We start from the raw sequence: 17,408 nt of genomic DNA, 5'->3' as shown, positions 1-17,408 counted from the left end.
CTCAAGGAAGTGGCGAAGAGGCTCGCTGGTGAGTCTTTAGTGGCAGTGGCTGGATGTTGATGGTGGTGCACTGCAGTGACGGTGTTCACTGCAACTCTGCCTGCCTACAAGAAAAGCATCATTTTGTCTTGTGACACCTTAAAGATTAACACATTTGTTGCCCTGGCATAAGCTGTTGTGGACCAGAGGTGTGGTCCTCAGTTGCCAGTGTAATAATTCAGATTTCTACTCAGTTATGACTTGTTAAAACTGTTTCTCTTTAAAGTCATCTGTGTACAGGAACTAAAACATTTATCAAGATTAATGGCAATGCTGTATTTGAAATGAGAACGCAGTAGAAACTAGGCTTTTTTGTTTCAGTGGGAGTACCATATTGTGCTTATTGTGTTACTGACCATCTTATACATAAAAGAAACCCCGTTCTATGACATAAAAATACTTACAGAGGTGTCAGTCCAGCAAACTCTCTTGCATTGGGATTTTGTTTTTTGACTAACGCTTGTGACTTTCAATATGTTTTTGAGTTTTGGGGAGCTTAGAGAACATCTGGGACAAGGCTTTGGCATTGGATAGGCTGAATGTCAGGAGCTCGGAAGAGCCATACTGGTTCAGAGCAAAGGCCCACCTAGTCCAACATCTTATTTTCTTGGTGGCTGGGGGAAAAATGGCCTAAGATGAGTGCTGGCTGCTGGTGTTTTTTTTAGAAAAGCCTGTCTCTTGCACAAAGGTGATTTGGGATTTTTTGGGGGCAAACATTACCCTTCTCTGCTGAGGAGGGGGAAAAGATACTGTCGACTTAATGCACTGTGTTTTCTGTAGAATAGCTGTGGAATAGCCAGGTGGTGAAACTGTTGCTTGGTCCAGCTTGATTTAACAGCTTCAGAATTATAAATGGCTATTTGTACTATGGAACACAAGCAGCTGGCTCAGGATAGAATTTGGCAAGGCGTAGGTTGTTGCTAATAATATTTCTAAGCTTATCCTTCTCCAGCAGGGCAGGCTTTTCTCCCCTGATACTAACTGTGCTTGTTGTAGGCCCGTGTATATAGATTTATGTCATCCTGTTCCGTGCAATTCCCTTTATTTGGGAGTTGACCTAGTTTTTAAATCCCAGGTTGGTCCACTGGAAGGCATGACGATACACTTAATTTGCCTTTGCTGAAATGGTGGTGGTGGCGATTAAAAATTGCTAGCAGAATGCATGCTATTGTTACGGAGTGATGAGGCATCTCCTATTGGTTTCTGTTAGGGGCTGTGCTCCTGTTGATGCAAAGGAGCCGGCAGGTACAGGAAGAATTGCTTCATTTCCTACAGTTTGCAGTAGAACCTGCTTCAAAAGGCACAAAGACAGTGTGAGAAGATGGTTGCTTTTTTTCCTTACTCCATAGGTACATCCCATGACTGGAGGCTGCGCTGTGGGGCTGTCGACCTGTACTTCACGCTGTTTGGCCTCAGCAGGCCTTCCTGCTTGCCGCTGCCAGAACTTGGGCTGGTCCTTAACCTCAAAGAAAAGAAAGCTGTGCTGAATCCTACCATCATTCCTGAGGCAGGGGCAAGTGGTCCGGAACCGCCTAACAATCCAAACAATCTGGGTCAAATAGTTGGCTTCCAAAGCACTGTAAGCAATTTCCTTATTCTTTCACAGCCTCCCCACGACTCACAGTAGTGGAGTTGTAACACAATGCAACCAGTTTTCAGGCCTTGCTCTCTAGCCTAGTCTCATGCCTCTATCCTTGACCTTGTACTGCAAATCTGATCTGCTTCCACTTGCTGGGAATATTTGTCTTGAAGTAGTATATGCCTACTCCCCATCCCCACTTATTCATGAAGCCACAGGCAGTTCCTCATTCATATTTCTCAGAGTTTAATTTTGCCTGCCTCTCCTACAATATGTAATATTATTTTGTTGGGGGGTGGGGAATCTCAGCCACAGATTTCAGTGGTGTCTGCTTGTGGGGTGAATTTTGCCTCATAGATGAGTGATGGAGGTTGTCCCAAAGGAGTGGGGCTGTAGCCTTTTAAACTGACATTTTTACGTACAGGAGATGAAAATACGCCTCTCAAAAAAGGCTATGCTACTTGTTGGATTGTGCAAAGGTATTCAAGCCTGAACCTATCTACTTTCAAGTCACAATGCAGCATTAAAAATATTCTCCCACCCAATCCCACCTACCCTTATGCTTGCTCAGGCCGGGATCTAATATCCCAAACCTCGGTCTGTAACAAATATAAATCATTGTTTCGAAACATATTGGTTATATGGCATGTCTGGAGGGCAGCAGCCTTTTTCACTGTATTTGGTAAGAAGAAATGAGAACTCCTGTATTCTCAGGAGCGACAACAGCTGCTGATATGGCAAAGGATACTATATGATTTGTTTTTCGGGTTCCAAGAAGAATACCATATTTTTCATTGTATAAGAATAGGTTTTTCCCCTAAAAAATAATATCAAAAATTAGGGGGTGTCTTATACTCTGGACCATCTCTCTCCCCCCCAATTTTCTTAAATCTGAGTCCCCAAAAATAGGGGGCGTCTTATACATGGGGGCATCTTATAGACGGGAAAATACGGTAATTATTGCTGTTTATGTTTCTGTGATTTTAACATCTTTTTCTTTTCTCTTTTGGATGTAAAGATTTTAAATCAGGTTTTTAAAATTGCTTCTTTAGGACGATGATCACCTTGCCAAGGAAGCAGCAGTTATCCCCCTACCTCATCAGCAGGGGTTGAAGAGGAAGGCCGACACGCCTCTTGGGTCCCCGCTAGAACCAGGCCAGATACTCGAGAAGAATGAAGACAGCAAAGTCAAACTCAAAATAAGAGTGAGTGAATTATAGGCAGTTGGAGAGATTACACTGCGCTTTCCTCGGGCCCAAGAGTGTCTTGGAGAGACAGTGACCGAAAGTCTTCCATGGCGCTTGGGACTCTCCCTGCAAAGGCGAGAAAAGCAGAAGTAGGCAGGCAGCTCCATCCTTAAGCACCTGCTGATACTGCCAGCCCATCCCTGTGGCTGAGGAATCCCATACCTTTGGAATGTGCTTTGCAAAAGGGACAGAGCAACAAAGTGCCGTATTTTTCGCTCCATAAGACACACTTTTTTCCTTCTAAAAAGTAAGGGAAAATGTCTGTGCATCTTATGGAGCAAATGCGTGGTCCTGGAGCCGAATTGCCCAGGGGCGAAAAGCAGATTGCGCTTCTTTTTTTAGAAACAGGGAAGCGGGTGTTGAAACGAAGCCGCTGATTAGCTGATCGGCAAGCTATCAGGAGGGAGATAAAGGACACTAGCGATAAAGGAGGCTGCCTGGGAGGGGGGAGGTAAAAGCACAAGGATCCTCAGGATTTTTGCACTGGGTCACCCCAAATTCACCATCAGATCACATAGCATGTCCATGGCTACAGCCTGCACCCAAAAAAATCACACATCCACTGTTTTGTGGGGCCACAATGGCGCAAAAACGTGGTTACAAAGCATGGATCCACATTGATCCTCAGGATTTTTGCATTGGACTACCCCAAACTCACCATCAGATCATATATCATGTCTATGGCCACAGCATGAACCACAAAAATCATACATCCACTGTTTCGTTCAGAATATTTGTTTTTTCTTGTTTTCCTCCTCTAAAAACTAGGTGCGTCTTAAGGTCAGGTGCGTCTTATGGAGCGAAAAATACAGTAAGCCCTGGCATTTGGTGCTAATCCAGTTCTCTCTGCATCACAGTGATGGGGAACCAACAGAACCTGCTGGTTGTGAATGACTACCCCATGCCTGGCCTCCCATTGTCCATTACATTCTTTTTAGCAATCGCATCTTAAGAAATGCCATAAGCTGCTCCTCTTCGGTTTTCATTCTGCCTAACTAGGGGTGCCTCAACCTGGGTAGGATCAGGCTGTTAATATACAGTGGTGGTGTTTTCATGTGTATTTGCTTTCGAATTATTTTCTATAGTAAAAATGGTTCATGCTGCAGAGGCGATATATATATATAGAGAGAGAGAGATCCTTTAGCATTCCCTAACTCTTAGTTTTGTTTGTTTTTCCATTGTCACAGTTCTCAAACTCTCAGGAGGAAGAAGAGATTGATATGGACACGGTTCATGACAGCCAAGCATTTATCTACCATCATTTGAATATGCTGGAAAGACCATCAACGCCAGGTCAGTTAAACTCATGGCAAGGCTTGGATAGTTTGCAGTTCATAAGCGCCATGTTCCTCCTAGGTATGGCTCTCAGCAGTCCCATTGCCCTATAGCTTATGCGGTCTTCTAGCTTGGTTAAGTTCAAGCTGAGAATTTCTTCTGATTTTTCATGCAGAAGGTGTGAATGGGTAGTATGTGGATGCAATTACTGCATTCCCAGTATTACCCAGCTTCATATTCCTACTCTCTGGGAGGTTAGAACATGTGGCAAGGAGCAGAGCTTTGACAGCTGTCTCCTGAGTTAAATGTCCAGCACTGCTTGGATTCAAAGGTGTGTCTTTAATACAAGTATCTTGCTAAAAATTTCCTAATTTGTCAAGTGACAAAAGGTCACCTTATTCACCTCACCTGAACGATCTGCAAATGAATCGAGCTTTTGTCATGAAGACCCAAAAGTGGCCTCTGGGATGCTTATGACTTCCAGATTTGACAACTTTCCAGCTATGACTAGTGTTTTTCCTGTTCTTAAGCCAGTTTTCTAGCACACTCTTGTACTGTTTCCATTGGGTTCTTTTTTAAAAAAATAATAATAATGATTGTTTTATTTTGCTAAGAATACTTAGCACATTTCATTCTGGGAAGTCTTAAACACAGTTTCCTACATCGACAGAGCTTCCTTTATCTCTGATGCTTTGTGGCCACATATTGACTGGCTTTCCCCAGGCCCTTATAACATAGTGGACCATTGTAACTTTCAAGCCTCTGCAATTTTTACTTGAAGCTTCTGATCATCTCAAGGTTGCAAAGAGGGCATGGTGTCCGTATCTTAAAAGTTCTTAAGAGATGCATCAGAACCAAAATCCAAAACTGAGGGGAGATTACCAGAAGCACCCAGATTGTTCCCCAAAAGTGGAATGTCAAATAAGTGACAGGGCTTTAAAGTTGTGAGTCTTGTGAAAGAGTCAAAACAAAAAATTCCTTCCAGTAGCACCTTAAAGACCAACTAAGTTAGTTCTAGGTATGAGCTTTCGTGTGCATGCACACTTCTTCAGATAACATGGTAACTTCAGGTATCTGAAGAAGTGTGCATGCACACGAAAGCTCATACCTAGAACTAACTTAGTTGGTCTTTAAGGTGCTACTGGAAGGAATTTTTTGTTTTGACTATGGCAGACCAACACGGCTACCTATCTGTAACTTGTGAAAGAGTGTTAGTGTTCAGATATTTAAACTATAGTGTAACAGGGCAACCCATGTAGTCCTTATTGAAGCCTTACTGATGGAGCTGTATTGCCAGTTTCCATGTTCAGTTCTTATCCTTATGGATACAGATGGGGATGTTTCTGTCTTGTAGCATGAGAGTGGTCCCAACAGATGTGGCAAGAGTCCAAGCAGCATGTGCTCAAGGTGGTTCTTCATGCCCAACAATGCATTTTTTTTTTAATTTTTAAGTGAAGTTGCCTGTGCACTTTGCCCCATGGTGTATTTTGAATCTGTTACCAGGGTTTATTTTCTGGCTTATCCCAGAGAACCAAGGGCATGTTCTAATATAGCTCATCAATCCTCAAAATGGTCCTGTGAGGCTGGTTTTGCTGGGAATGTGACTTGCTCTTTGGTAGCTGGGGGGGGGGGAGGATTTGAAATTTGTTCTCTGGTGGCTAATCCCAGTGACCCGCTGCCCACACTGAGACTTGGCATCTGATCCTAGGCAGCACTCCTATCTTGAGGTGGTGAGTTCCGAAGTTCATTTCAGACAATGGGCTGCAACACAGATTCTGATTATATCTGGAAGTTTCAGAAAACATACATTTTAGCAACAACAACAACAACAACAGCACACACAACCACAACCATGCAGTACTGGTCATTACTAGTTCCACCCACCCCCCTTTACGTTTGGTATAGCATTGCACACACTAGGTGTTCCTAAAAATAATACAGTGGTACCTCGGATTACATACGCTTCAGGTTACAGACTCCGTTAACCCAGAAATAGTGCTTCAGGTTAAGAACTTTGCTTCAGCATGAGAACAGAAATCAGGCTCCGGCGGTACGGCAGCAGCAGGAGGCCCCATTAGCTAAAGTGGTGCTTCAGGTTAAGTACAGTTTCAGGTTAAGAATGGACCTCCGGAACGAATTAAGTACTTAATCCAAGGTACCACTGTAATAGTACCATGTGCTAAGGTTTTAAATCAAATATCCAATAAGCATGAGCCGATAGGATCATAAGAGTTTTAAATATGATATAATTAAAAACAGCAATTATTGCTCCGTGTGATAATAATATAATGAGGTTTCCAGCAATGAAACAAGCCTATGAAGTCCATATTTATAGCTCTTCCCTAGCATTTCGTAATACTGGTTTTGTGCTATTCTTATACACCCTAATGGGGGGTATAAAGTTATAAACAAGAAATTCTGGATAATGGTGCCAGGAAGTTAACAGATGTTTCTTAAGGGACCCTTGTATCAGCAGCTGCACACTCTGGATCGTTCTGCATCAAATATGATGGGATGTTAGTGGGTGCGGTTCAGTATCTGGAGTTCTGGCCAGTATGCATATAAAATCTGCATCAGGCAAGGAAGCTATTTTTAGGATTCACATGTGCGCTGGATGACCACCAAGCACTACAAGGCAACTTCTTACCTGTCAAAGCGAACCTATTCGGACTCTCCTTTAAAGACGATAGTATATTCCAGACTTTCAGAATCTACTTATTTTTTATTTAAGAACCCGAAACCTTACCAACTGGAGCCATGTGTAAGATAATGGGGTAGGGACAAGCTTGCAGGATTAAGGCACAGCCCAGGAATTTGTTCTCAGTACCAGAACTGAGCTCACAGTCCTGCTACACACAGCTCCGCATACAGTTTAATTCACCCCAACCAACTTTCTTCATCTCAGCAGCCTAAGTTAGAAGGGGGAGTAAAGCTTTTTGTTGATGCTGGTGCTAAAAAAAGGCTGATCGTTTGAGTCCTTGCTTATCTCCTGCTAATTACTCAGATCCACTGATAGACCCTGAAATATGTTCTACCCACTTCTAACTTCTTCTTCTTTTAAGCAACAGTGTGCTGCTCTTTCCAGAAAGGTTTAGGATTTGAGAACGTTTTTTGAAGACTCGGAGCTGAAGGTTCTGCGTTCATAAGATTGTATGTCACTTACACTGACGGCTTCAGCGCTAGAGGAATACAGAGGCAGCTGACTGTAGTGTCTATGTCTGAAACAGTGCTTTCTTGCCTGTATAAGATTCTAGCCTATGGGACATATGCAGCCCCGCAAGGCTTTTTGTGCTCTCCCTTGCAAACTGTCCAAAGAAAGAAAGAAAGAAAGAAAGAAAGAAGAGAGAGAGAGAGAGAGAGAGAGAGAGAGAGAGATAGATAGATAGATAGATAGATAGATAGATAGATAGATAGATAGATAGATAGATAGATGGCTCCTGCAGGTTCCCCCCAGATCCCCTGCCGCAGTGCTGTGATTCAGTGGTGTTTGCCTAGAGTTGTAAGCGACAGCAAAGCTACATCTGGTGAGCTTTCTGCTGCTTCCATATTATAGAGCAGTTCAGGAGTGCTTGGAAACCTTTGTCTTCCTGTTCTCAGTCTCCTAATACTGTAGTAGGTACTGAGGGGACACGGAATCAAGGAGGGCAGAACTTCCTGATTCTTGAGTACTTTTCTACGCAAGCCTTCACTGAAGGAAGACAGCAGAGGGTGTTTTGGGGAGTTTCTAGCATCTTTGACTGGGGAATGCGCAGACTCAGAAAACCTTGCAGATTGTTTAAAAGATTGTTCTGTGAAAGCTCTCTTTCCCATCACACTACTGTGATTAGAGGAGAGGGAGCTGCCTCTCTGAAATGCTCTGTTTCCGTATTTCTGAGAGTGTGTGTTGTGTGTGTGTGTGTGTGTGTGATCAAGCTGATTCATAGGACTGGGCCAAAGGGAGCTTTTGGGGTTGGTCCAGAGTGGGACCAGATAAGCCCCACTGCACCTGCTGTTGATTTTCACAAAGCCGTTCTTGCACTTAGTGTGTAAATAGTTTCTCTTGGGAGTTCAGCCCTGAGTTGCAAAAAGGTGTGAGAATACACACACACACACACACACACACACACACACATATACACACACCAGAGAGAGAGAGAGAGAGAGAGAGAGAGAGAGAGAGAGAGACCTAATTTAAGGGGAAGGACCGAGCAAGAGGTCAGATGACTGAACATTGTGGCCTGTTTTTTAATCAATCTCTTAATCGATCCAGTGTCTAATCCTGATTAATCAGATAGAAGCTGGACCGATAGATACAATTTCATAAGTACTCATTGAAAACTGCTGGTGGCAAACACTAACTTAAAGAAGGCATTTTCTCTTCTAAGGAATGTCTCTTATGAAATAAGAGCACATGTGGACATTACCTTAAAAAAAAAGCATGCTTCTTGCTTTAGAGCCGCTGTTTTTATCCGCATGTAAATAATCATCATCCTTGCAGATAGCTGAAATCAATTGACAAAAAAACTCAGTTGACTAGCTAAGAGTTGTTTTATCAGGCAATGAGCCTTAGCCTAAAAAGCAAACAAAAATGATAGTGGTAAGTGTTTCAATGCTTATAAATAAATCTTGTTTTATATCAAGTCTTAATTGTGGCTTTAAGAAAGGCTGGGTGGGGTGTTCCCTCCCTCTTTTCTTTTTGGTCCATGTTAATTCGTTTTCAAGCTGTTTCTGTTCTGTCATCACTTCATGGAAAATGGATACTGTAGCTTTAGGCAAAGAGCCAACGGTAGAGTTCCTAATTCTTATTAATGAAGAAGTTTTTTTACAAGCTTGTAACATTTTTTCCCCCTTTACAAAAGAAACCCAGGATTCCTCAAAAAGCAAAGAAAAAATGCCCCTTGTTGTCTGTCTGTCTGTCCACTCTGATGTTGGCCCGTTAATTATAACTCTGCTCTAAGCGCAGTAGCTTTGAAGGCATCAGAACAAGACCTTTTAAAGTCTCTGATGTCATCCGGGATTTGACTTCTAATATGAAAAGCAGATTTTATTTGCTATTAAATCTTCAAAAACAGTAGGGAGTGTTCCACCCTCTGCCTTGCAGGGATCAAAAGAACCCAAAGGCCAGGCTGTATTCTCATCTTAATTGAGAGCTCCAGCTTTTAGGTCATGTTGCAAATTGTAGGATTGCATGCGTTTCATAGCTCATGTCTGAGCACCGTTAACTTGGAAGACTTAGCATTATTTAAGAATTTATCCTTTTCGTACTTAGGAATTTATCTTTATCCTGGCCTTTGTCCAAGGACACAGGACAGCATACATGGTTTGTGACTCCCCACACCTTCCCATTTATCCCCACAATTGCCTTTAGTCGTTTAGTCGTGTCCGACTCTTCGTGACCCCATGGACCAGAGCACGCCAGGCACTTCTGTCTTCCACTGCCTCCCGCAGTTTAGTCAAACTCATGCTGGTAGCTTCGAGAACACTATCCAACCATCTTGTCCTCTGTCGTCCCCTTCTCCTTGTGCCCTCCATCTTTCCCAACATCAGGGTCTTTTCCAGGGAGTCTTCTCTTCTCATGAGGTGGCTAAAGTATTGGATTCTCAAATTCAGGATCTGTCCTTCCAGCGAGCACTCAGGGCTGATTTCCTTAAGAATGGACATGTTTGATCTTCTTGCAGTCCACAGGACTCTCAAGAGTCTCCTCCAGCACCATAATTCAAAAGCATCAATTCTTCGGCGATCAGCCTTCTTTATGGTCCAGCTCTCACTTCCATACATCACCACTGGGAAAACCATAGCTGGCACATCCAATATGTGCATGACTGCACACCGAACCCGGAAGTGAGCCAAAAATGTCGCAAAAAGGGAAGAATGGGGGGGGGGGTTTGCGGGCATTTTCAGTGGTGCATCAGATATATGTGATTTCACTTAAACATGCGGTGCCTTGGAACGTAACCCCCGCGTAAAATGGAAGTTGCCTGTAAACCATATGGCGGGTGAAGTTCAGACTATTTGCACTTGGCTTCAGACAGTGTGCATTGCAAGGAAACTTAAGAGCCTTGACGTACAAGCAAGCACACACCTCGATCTACTTCCTGGTGCATTAGGATGTCTGACTCCACACTATCTTCAGGATTGATTTATTACTTAGGTTGCTATGGAAAAGCATTCCAGCTGTTGCAGTAATGCTAAAATGTGATTGCTTGGTTTGCAGGGTCAGTGTAAGCACCACCAGCAACAGTCCTCAGCCAGCCCCCGAATTAAGGGAAATGGTGGTAAATCCTACAGGGTCCCCCTTCTCTGCTTTTATTTTTATTTTTGTGTGTGTAGTGGCTTACAATGTCAGGTCTATGGGAAGCACTTGGCCTTATCCCCAGGGAGAGCCGTGCCTCTCTGATTCTAAACATCTGTTTCACAGTGAAACTAATAATTACGTTGGCCTCTGAACATCCAAAACCAGAGGAAGGTGCCAAGTGAATAGGCTAGTATAATGCATGTTCTCTTCCAAGAAATATTAGTAATCACTTCAAAAGCAAACTCAGAAGGACCTCACCCCTCTGCGGTTGGTTCAGCCAGTTACTGAGAGAGCCTGATTCAGTCCCTCCAGCCGTAAGGAGAGCAGAGTACCCTTGCGGACAGCAGGCCATGCACTGCCAGTGCTTTCTCTCCAGAACAATACGAAGGCACAAGTTGTGATTAATCACAGAGAATGGTGGGTGATGAAGTGGAACCGTTTATGCATGTTGTGAAGCAGGATGCCAAGGCCCAGGGTTTATAAGCAACCTTGGAAATACATTTGAGGCAGGAAGTGGACTTCCAATGTGGGAGTAGAAGCATAAGGACATGGGTGCTATCTCTGTCTGATGGGCATGTTCATTTTTCTGACGATAGCTGCATCCTCAGTGGGTTAACGGAACTTCAAAATAAAAGGGATCAAACTTTATGGGTGGTGAATGCTCACATCCTAGGTAAAGGTAAAGGGACCCCTGACCATTAGGTCTAGTCATGGTCGACTCTGCGGTTGCAGCGCTCATCTCACTTTAATGGCCTAGGGAGCCGGTGTACAGCTTCCGAGTCATGTGGCCAGCATGACTAAGCCGCTTCTGGCGAACCAGAGCAGCGCACGGAAACGCCGTTTACCTTCCCGCCGGAGCGGTACCTATTTATCTACTTGCACTTTGATGTGCTTTCGAACTGCAAGGTTGGCAGGAGCAGGGACCGAGCAACGGGAGCTCACCCCGTCGTGGGGATTCGACCTTCTAATCGGCAAGTCCTAGGCTCTGTTGTTTAACCCACAGCGCCACCCGCGTCCCTTGCTCACATCCTAGTGAGACTTTAATACTGATGATTTATGTATCTTGAGCAGTTCTGGGTTGAAGTGGGCATCAGCTGTGAACCTTTCATCTCACACATGTCTGTTGTGGAAGGGCTGTAGCTCAGTGGCAGAGCATCTATCTCCTCTGCAGGCAGAAGGTCCCAGCTTCAGTCCATAACATCTCCTGGTAGGACCGGGATTGTCCTGGTCCCATCTGAAACTCTGGAGATCTGCTGCCAGCCAGTGTAGACAGTACTAGATGTGCAAATGGTCTGACTCAGAGTAAGGCAGTTCCTATATCTATTTTGCGTTCTGCTCCATGTATTTTTCTAAATTTATTTTTTTAGATGTGGTGTTAATAAAGAGGTGAGGGGGAGCAGAAAGGATAAGCCTATCACTGTTTCAGTTGCTTTCCATCTTGTGGAAATCAGCTCTGTGCAGTGGGGAACCTTTTGTGCCAATGGAGGCCCTGTTGTAGTACAAAACATCTGAGCTGGCTGTTTTTCAATCCCTGGAATTAACAAAGAGGGATAATGTTTTAAACAAGTTTATTTTTATTTGCGGCGTATGTATTTTCTTCCTCTATTAAATGCACACGTACTGTGGCATCATTTGAAATCAGATGCAGTCATTAGTGGAAGATTTAAAACCATGGTAGTAACCGAGAATTTCAGCCCCAGTTTTCAACTCTGAAGCTTTCGGTATTGTGTTTCCTCGAGGCAAAAACTGCAAAGCTGCGGACCTGGGGTTCACCTTCCTTTGTAATATGTTAGGCTGCAGTCCTAAACTGGCTTTCCTGGGAATAATACCCACTGAACACATTATAAGCTACTTCTGTGAAAAGCTACATGATTGTTTAGGAACTTAAAAAAACAAGAGTTTCTTTATGATTGTGGCAACTTGGAGGTCTTCGTTTAAACTTCAGTATATCCCTAGGTTTGCCCGCTCTCTCATAGTCCCCATTGTGTTATTTCCTTTTGATAGGCTGCAAAGTTCATTTTGTACTTCTGCATTTGGTTTCTAAAACTTGTGTTTTGAAATGACTCTGAAATCTGGTATGGTTTAGAGTGTGTTAGATGTGTGTACCCAAATCATCAGGGGTGCACTTTTTATGTTCACGCAATGAATTGTGGATGACAGTTTCATAGTTATAACGTAAGCCTGTAATGCAGAAGCTGTAATTACGTGGTCAGAGGCTTGTCTGGGAATAGAACAAGTCAAGAAATCCAGCACATTAAAGAGATGGTAATGCTGAAGAGACAATGTAGTTGAGATTCCTAGGGAGACCTTTGCTAAGTTATTTTTTTTGTAAAGAATTTTTTTGAAACTTTTCTTCATATAATAAAATAAAAAACAATCAAACCTAAGTAAAAAGAAAAAGAAAAAAAACAAAGAAAGAGAAAAGAAAAAACACAAAGCTCTTTCTTAAAGGTAGATATTAACCCTTGTCTCACACAGAAGTGGATGAACCCTCCCAGCTCTCACCTGAGAGCTTCCCTTTCTTCTCCCAGCCTCCCACCCTGGGATATCTTCCTTTCCCCTCTCTCTCACACAGGTTATTTCTTCCATCACCTTCCTGTGCCTACCTTCATTGACCCAGAATAGAGAACATCAAAAAACAAAACATAACCAAGAGCAAAATTAATAAAAGAAGAAATTTAAAAAGACAGGAAGTAAAAGATAATAAAAAAGGAAGGTAAAAGGTAAAGAGGACTTCAGATTCTCTATCTGTTAATTATGTATACAGTTGTACCTTGGAATTCAAACAGCTTAGTTGCTGAACGTTTTGGCTCCCGAATGATCGAAAACTGGAAGTGATTGCTCCGGTTTTTGAACATTCTTTTGCAAACCGAATGTCCAGCGATGGTATCCAGCTGTTCCTTGATCTGCTTGGCAATGTTTTCCCAATCTTTGACCCCAGACTTCTCAAGTCCCTTGATTCCACACAAAAAGTCTAAGGGGAATCTCAAGTTACTATTACTTCTAAATGTCAAGAATAGTTTTCCTCCAATCCGGTATAACAACTTTAACTCCCCAAAATGCAAACATCCATTATTTTTTGTTTTGTTTGAAGCAGATACACACCACCCTTTAGCTCAGAAGACTCCCAGAGCAGCTTATAAAAATCAGGGGGTAAGACGGCTCCTGCCCTAAAACAGGTTCCGCACATGGGGTACCACCACGGAGAGAGCCATCATTTCTGCTATGCATGGAAGGAAAATAGTTAGGAACCTCTGAAGCCCCCAAAATCTGTAGCAGATGAGTCTGTGGTCGGGAGCTGAATGAGGTCCACATGTTGTCCTTCCCTGGGATGCACAGGGAAGGTAAAGGGGTATTTGGAGCAGTTGCTTTTAATAACTTTGCAGAATTGTGACCTATAGTTCAAGGCAGGGGTGGCGAGCCTGCAGGCCAGATCCAACCTGCAGACTGAGCTTTTCTCACCTTGGAAAAGTAGTGTCTCGTTTCCCTTTGTTTCCTGAGCCTCTCTGAGCACTTCCTTCTGTTTTCTGAGTTTTTCTTACAATGGTGGTATTCCAGAGGGAGAAGAGGCATTTTTTGAAGAGGGCTTTTCTCTCCATGTTTTGCACCCCATGGCAGTGCAATAAATATCTCCTAACACAGCCACTGCTGGGGGGTGGGGGGTGGGAATGGGACAAAAATAGTTGTGGGGTGGACACCCACCCACCCCATTTCTTTGCTGATTGCCAGAAGAGAAAGCTGACTCTGTGCCTGTCCACCTGAATGTGTGGAAACTATGGTTTGCGTGTGTGCAATGCATTTGTGGTATGTATGTGTGTGATCTGAACGGGTTGAGTGTGTGTACATGCGTGAGTGACTTGAGTATACTTTGGCTACACCGGTGTCTGGCAAGTGGCCTCCAAATGGTTGGCCAACTCTCAGTGTGCCCCTCAGACCGAGAAAGCTTGGCCACCTCTGGTTTAGGGAGGTCCTCTTTGGGTTAAGCAAACACTTTCTTAACTTGGATTAGACACTCAGAAAGTTTGTACATAATCACCAGCATGCGCTGTTGCTGTAAAAGAAAAGAGCTGGTGTGATGCATTAGTCCAGGGTCAAGAGGACAAATGATATTTGTGTTGGAAGCATAAATGAAGATACTGAACTCATGTGAGGAAGAAGGATCAATTACTAAGCTGTGCAGGCTGGGGGCAAATTTTAGAACAGTAGATCCCTGCAATCTTTTGTAAGACTCCTGTTTATCTCAGTGAGAGATAAGTTATCTTCTGGTGTGTGGGATTTAGGCCACAATCGATTTGCTCTAGAGTAGTCCCAACGATATTTGTATTGAGGCAGACTGGGCATAAATGGGCCAAAGACTGCGACCTTCATGGATGTAGTTTCAGCGCCTTCCTGTGTCCCATCTTTCTGCCCCTTCCCCTCCTTTTTCCTGTTCAGATATTTATTCTTCCAAAATAATTATTGACCCCATTTTGAGAGGGAACTATTGCCACCCATTTTCCTGTTTAACATGTTGCAGTTCTCAACAGTGGAAAGAAATTTTCTTCCCGCGCACCAAATCTTGAATGATGTTTAAGTTTCCTTTTCCATTCAGACTGTCGTTCAAAAGCCACTGCTCTCTCTGTATATTCAGACGCTGTGTGGGTGCTTTGGCTATAGTTCCTTGGATCATCTTTGGCTCAGAGAGTTGGTGCGAGACAGTAAACAGGATGTTGGACTCTGGAAGATTCAGGCTCTTGCCGACCTCAGGTTCCCATCTGTAAAAAAGGGGGTATATTTTTCAAAAGAAACCAGTTTACCTACCTTTTCTTTAGCGACTGATTTCTCTAGCCCAGTAACGTGTACCTTTTGGTTGATAGCAATTATTCAGGTTATGAGTCAGAGGTGCTTATCAGCCTTGCTTTCTAGAGTCCTTTACTCAAGACGCTATCGTTTAGGCCTGATATCATCCACATACACTGGATGCACTCTGTTGACAAGTGATAGGCCCACCCCCATGCTACTTATTATTTTGAATTGTCTAAGGTTGGCAAATCAGTTGTAGCATTTAGAAAGCTACATGGGACAGTCATATGATGTGATTTCAAAGCGACCCTTATGATTTCAGGGGTGCTGTAGCATCTCTTGCAAAAATGTTCTCAAATACTTTGCTACCTCGAAAGCACCGCAGGTAAAGAAGCCTGTAGTGGGAAAACATGCAAAGTTTGGATATAATAATAATAATAATAATAAATAATAAGAATGCACGTGGTTCCCCCAGGGTCTCAGAACGGCAGATTCTGTGTGTTGTGTTGTTCTGCAATGGAACGTCTGCCTTTCTGTTTCAGGCAAAGAACAGTCATCGCAAGAGCTAAGCATGCTGCCGATTCCGGTGCCCACGCTGCCCGGTTTTACAAAAGAGTCCAGCTCTTCCAAGCACAGTGAGCACCACCACCACCACAAGAAGAAGAAGAAGAAGCACAAGCACAAACACAAGCACAAGCACAAGCATGACACCAAAGAGAAAGAGAAAGAGCCTTTCACCTTCTCCAACAGCCCTGCCAGTGGACGTTCCATTCGCTCGCCATCCCTGTCAGACTGAAGCAAGCCACTCCAGAGTTGTTGGAGCGTATGGAAGCAGTGTGCATGCTGCCATTGCTTTATGGTTAAGCGCATGTCACTGCAGTGGCTCAGAAGGCGCATTCAGATCGAAATTCTGTGGTATCTGTTGTCCAGCCGCAGCCATGCATGAACCCCGTGATCGTTCACCGTGCACCTGCCTTACAATACCTTTGCAAAGAGCGAAGCAACTCATTTCAGATGCAAATGTCGCCTATCCACAGCCCGGCAGTGGCTATCCATGTATCTTGCCAGAACGAACTATATTTTAAACGTTTGATAGCTGTCGTGAAGTGAAGTGTGTGTTAAACATAAGCTGACTGCCAAACTTGGAAAAGCTGGGGTTCACTGTACAGTGTTCTATAACATAATGTAAGACTTCCTGAGGCTTTTGTACAATCTCTTTTCCACATATTTAACCATTGCAGTTGTCGCTCTCTGTGTTTTTTTAAAGCATACTCAGTTAAAAGCTTCATTTTTTTATTTTAAGATGTCTGGCATTTTTAAAACACGTTTGAGCGGAACATTCAGCAATCCTTTTCCTTAACTGTTCTTTGCAAGGGAAAAACGCCACTGTGTACACATGTCACTGTGCCCTCTAATCAGAATCAGAATTGTGTATAATGAAGTTCGTTCAAAAGCAAATCCTTAAAAAGTGGGAAAGGTTACTTTCCCCCATAGAATCTCAATTAGAAACACTCCTTGGGGTGAAATAGTTGTTGCAAAACTTCTTGACCTCTTCTGATTTCTAGTAAATTTGTTTAGAAAACTCTGATTTTTTTTTAAAGTATTTTTAAATGTACAGTGAGTGAACACAAACATGAAACTGTGACAGGTTGCTTTATTACATAAAACAATAATATCCAAGTATTGCATTGCTGAGCTTAATTATGTGAAATAGGACTGCTTTTTAAAAACATTTTTATTTAACTTCTGTGTTTTGTCGGTGCTTCCCTTCTTCCCCCAGTTTCCTATAATATTTTGAGTTGTTTCCCTATCAGTCTTTAGGTTAAGATTCCTTTAAAAAGACAACAACAAATTGTGCACATAGATACTTTTAGTTACATAGCTTATTGATAGTGGAAAGAGACAAGTCTGATCCGTGAGAAGATACTTAATGAGAGGGACCCAATAAGGATTTTTTTAAAATGAGAAGGTAATTAGTTAATTAAAAAAAATGCTTTTATACAATCTGCTGTTGTGTATTGTATATTCTTCCTGTGTATAATAATCAGCATAAAACAAGAGGCAATCTATCCTATGCCCCTGTCAAAATGGGGGGCAGAGGGGCTCACAACCATGCTCAGCGAGTGTAAGATGTTGTTGGGGACCAACTGGGAGAGGGGAAGACCTGGCTCATTGAACAGAAGCACTGCAAACTGCAGGATTTTGTTACGGG

At 43.1% G+C, this 17,408-nt stretch overlaps 1 protein-coding gene across 1 annotated transcript in view; it reads left to right on the top strand.

Annotated features, from left to right (window-relative positions):
• Window positions 1-17,200, top strand: part of TAF2 (TATA-box binding protein associated factor 2) — a 62,622-nt gene extending 45,422 nt beyond the window's left edge. The window contains exons 23-26 of the mRNA XM_079984168.1: window positions 1,389-1,618; window positions 2,671-2,823; window positions 4,053-4,158; window positions 15,739-17,200. Coding sequence (XP_079840294.1) covers window positions 1,389-1,618; window positions 2,671-2,823; window positions 4,053-4,158; window positions 15,739-15,992 — 743 coding nt within the window. The 3' untranslated portion in view covers window positions 15,993-17,200. The remainder of the gene's footprint in view (window positions 1-1,388; window positions 1,619-2,670; window positions 2,824-4,052; window positions 4,159-15,738) is intronic.
• The last annotated feature ends 208 nt before the right edge of the window (window positions 17,201-17,408 follow it).

This window comes from Podarcis cretensis (assembly GCF_951804945.1).
Source record: "Podarcis cretensis genome assembly, chromosome: 7".
In the NCBI taxonomy this organism is placed as follows: Eukaryota; Metazoa; Chordata; class Lepidosauria; order Squamata; family Lacertidae; genus Podarcis; species Podarcis cretensis.
Note: the sequence above shows the minus strand (reverse complement) of the source record. Positions and strands in the feature narration are given on the sequence as shown.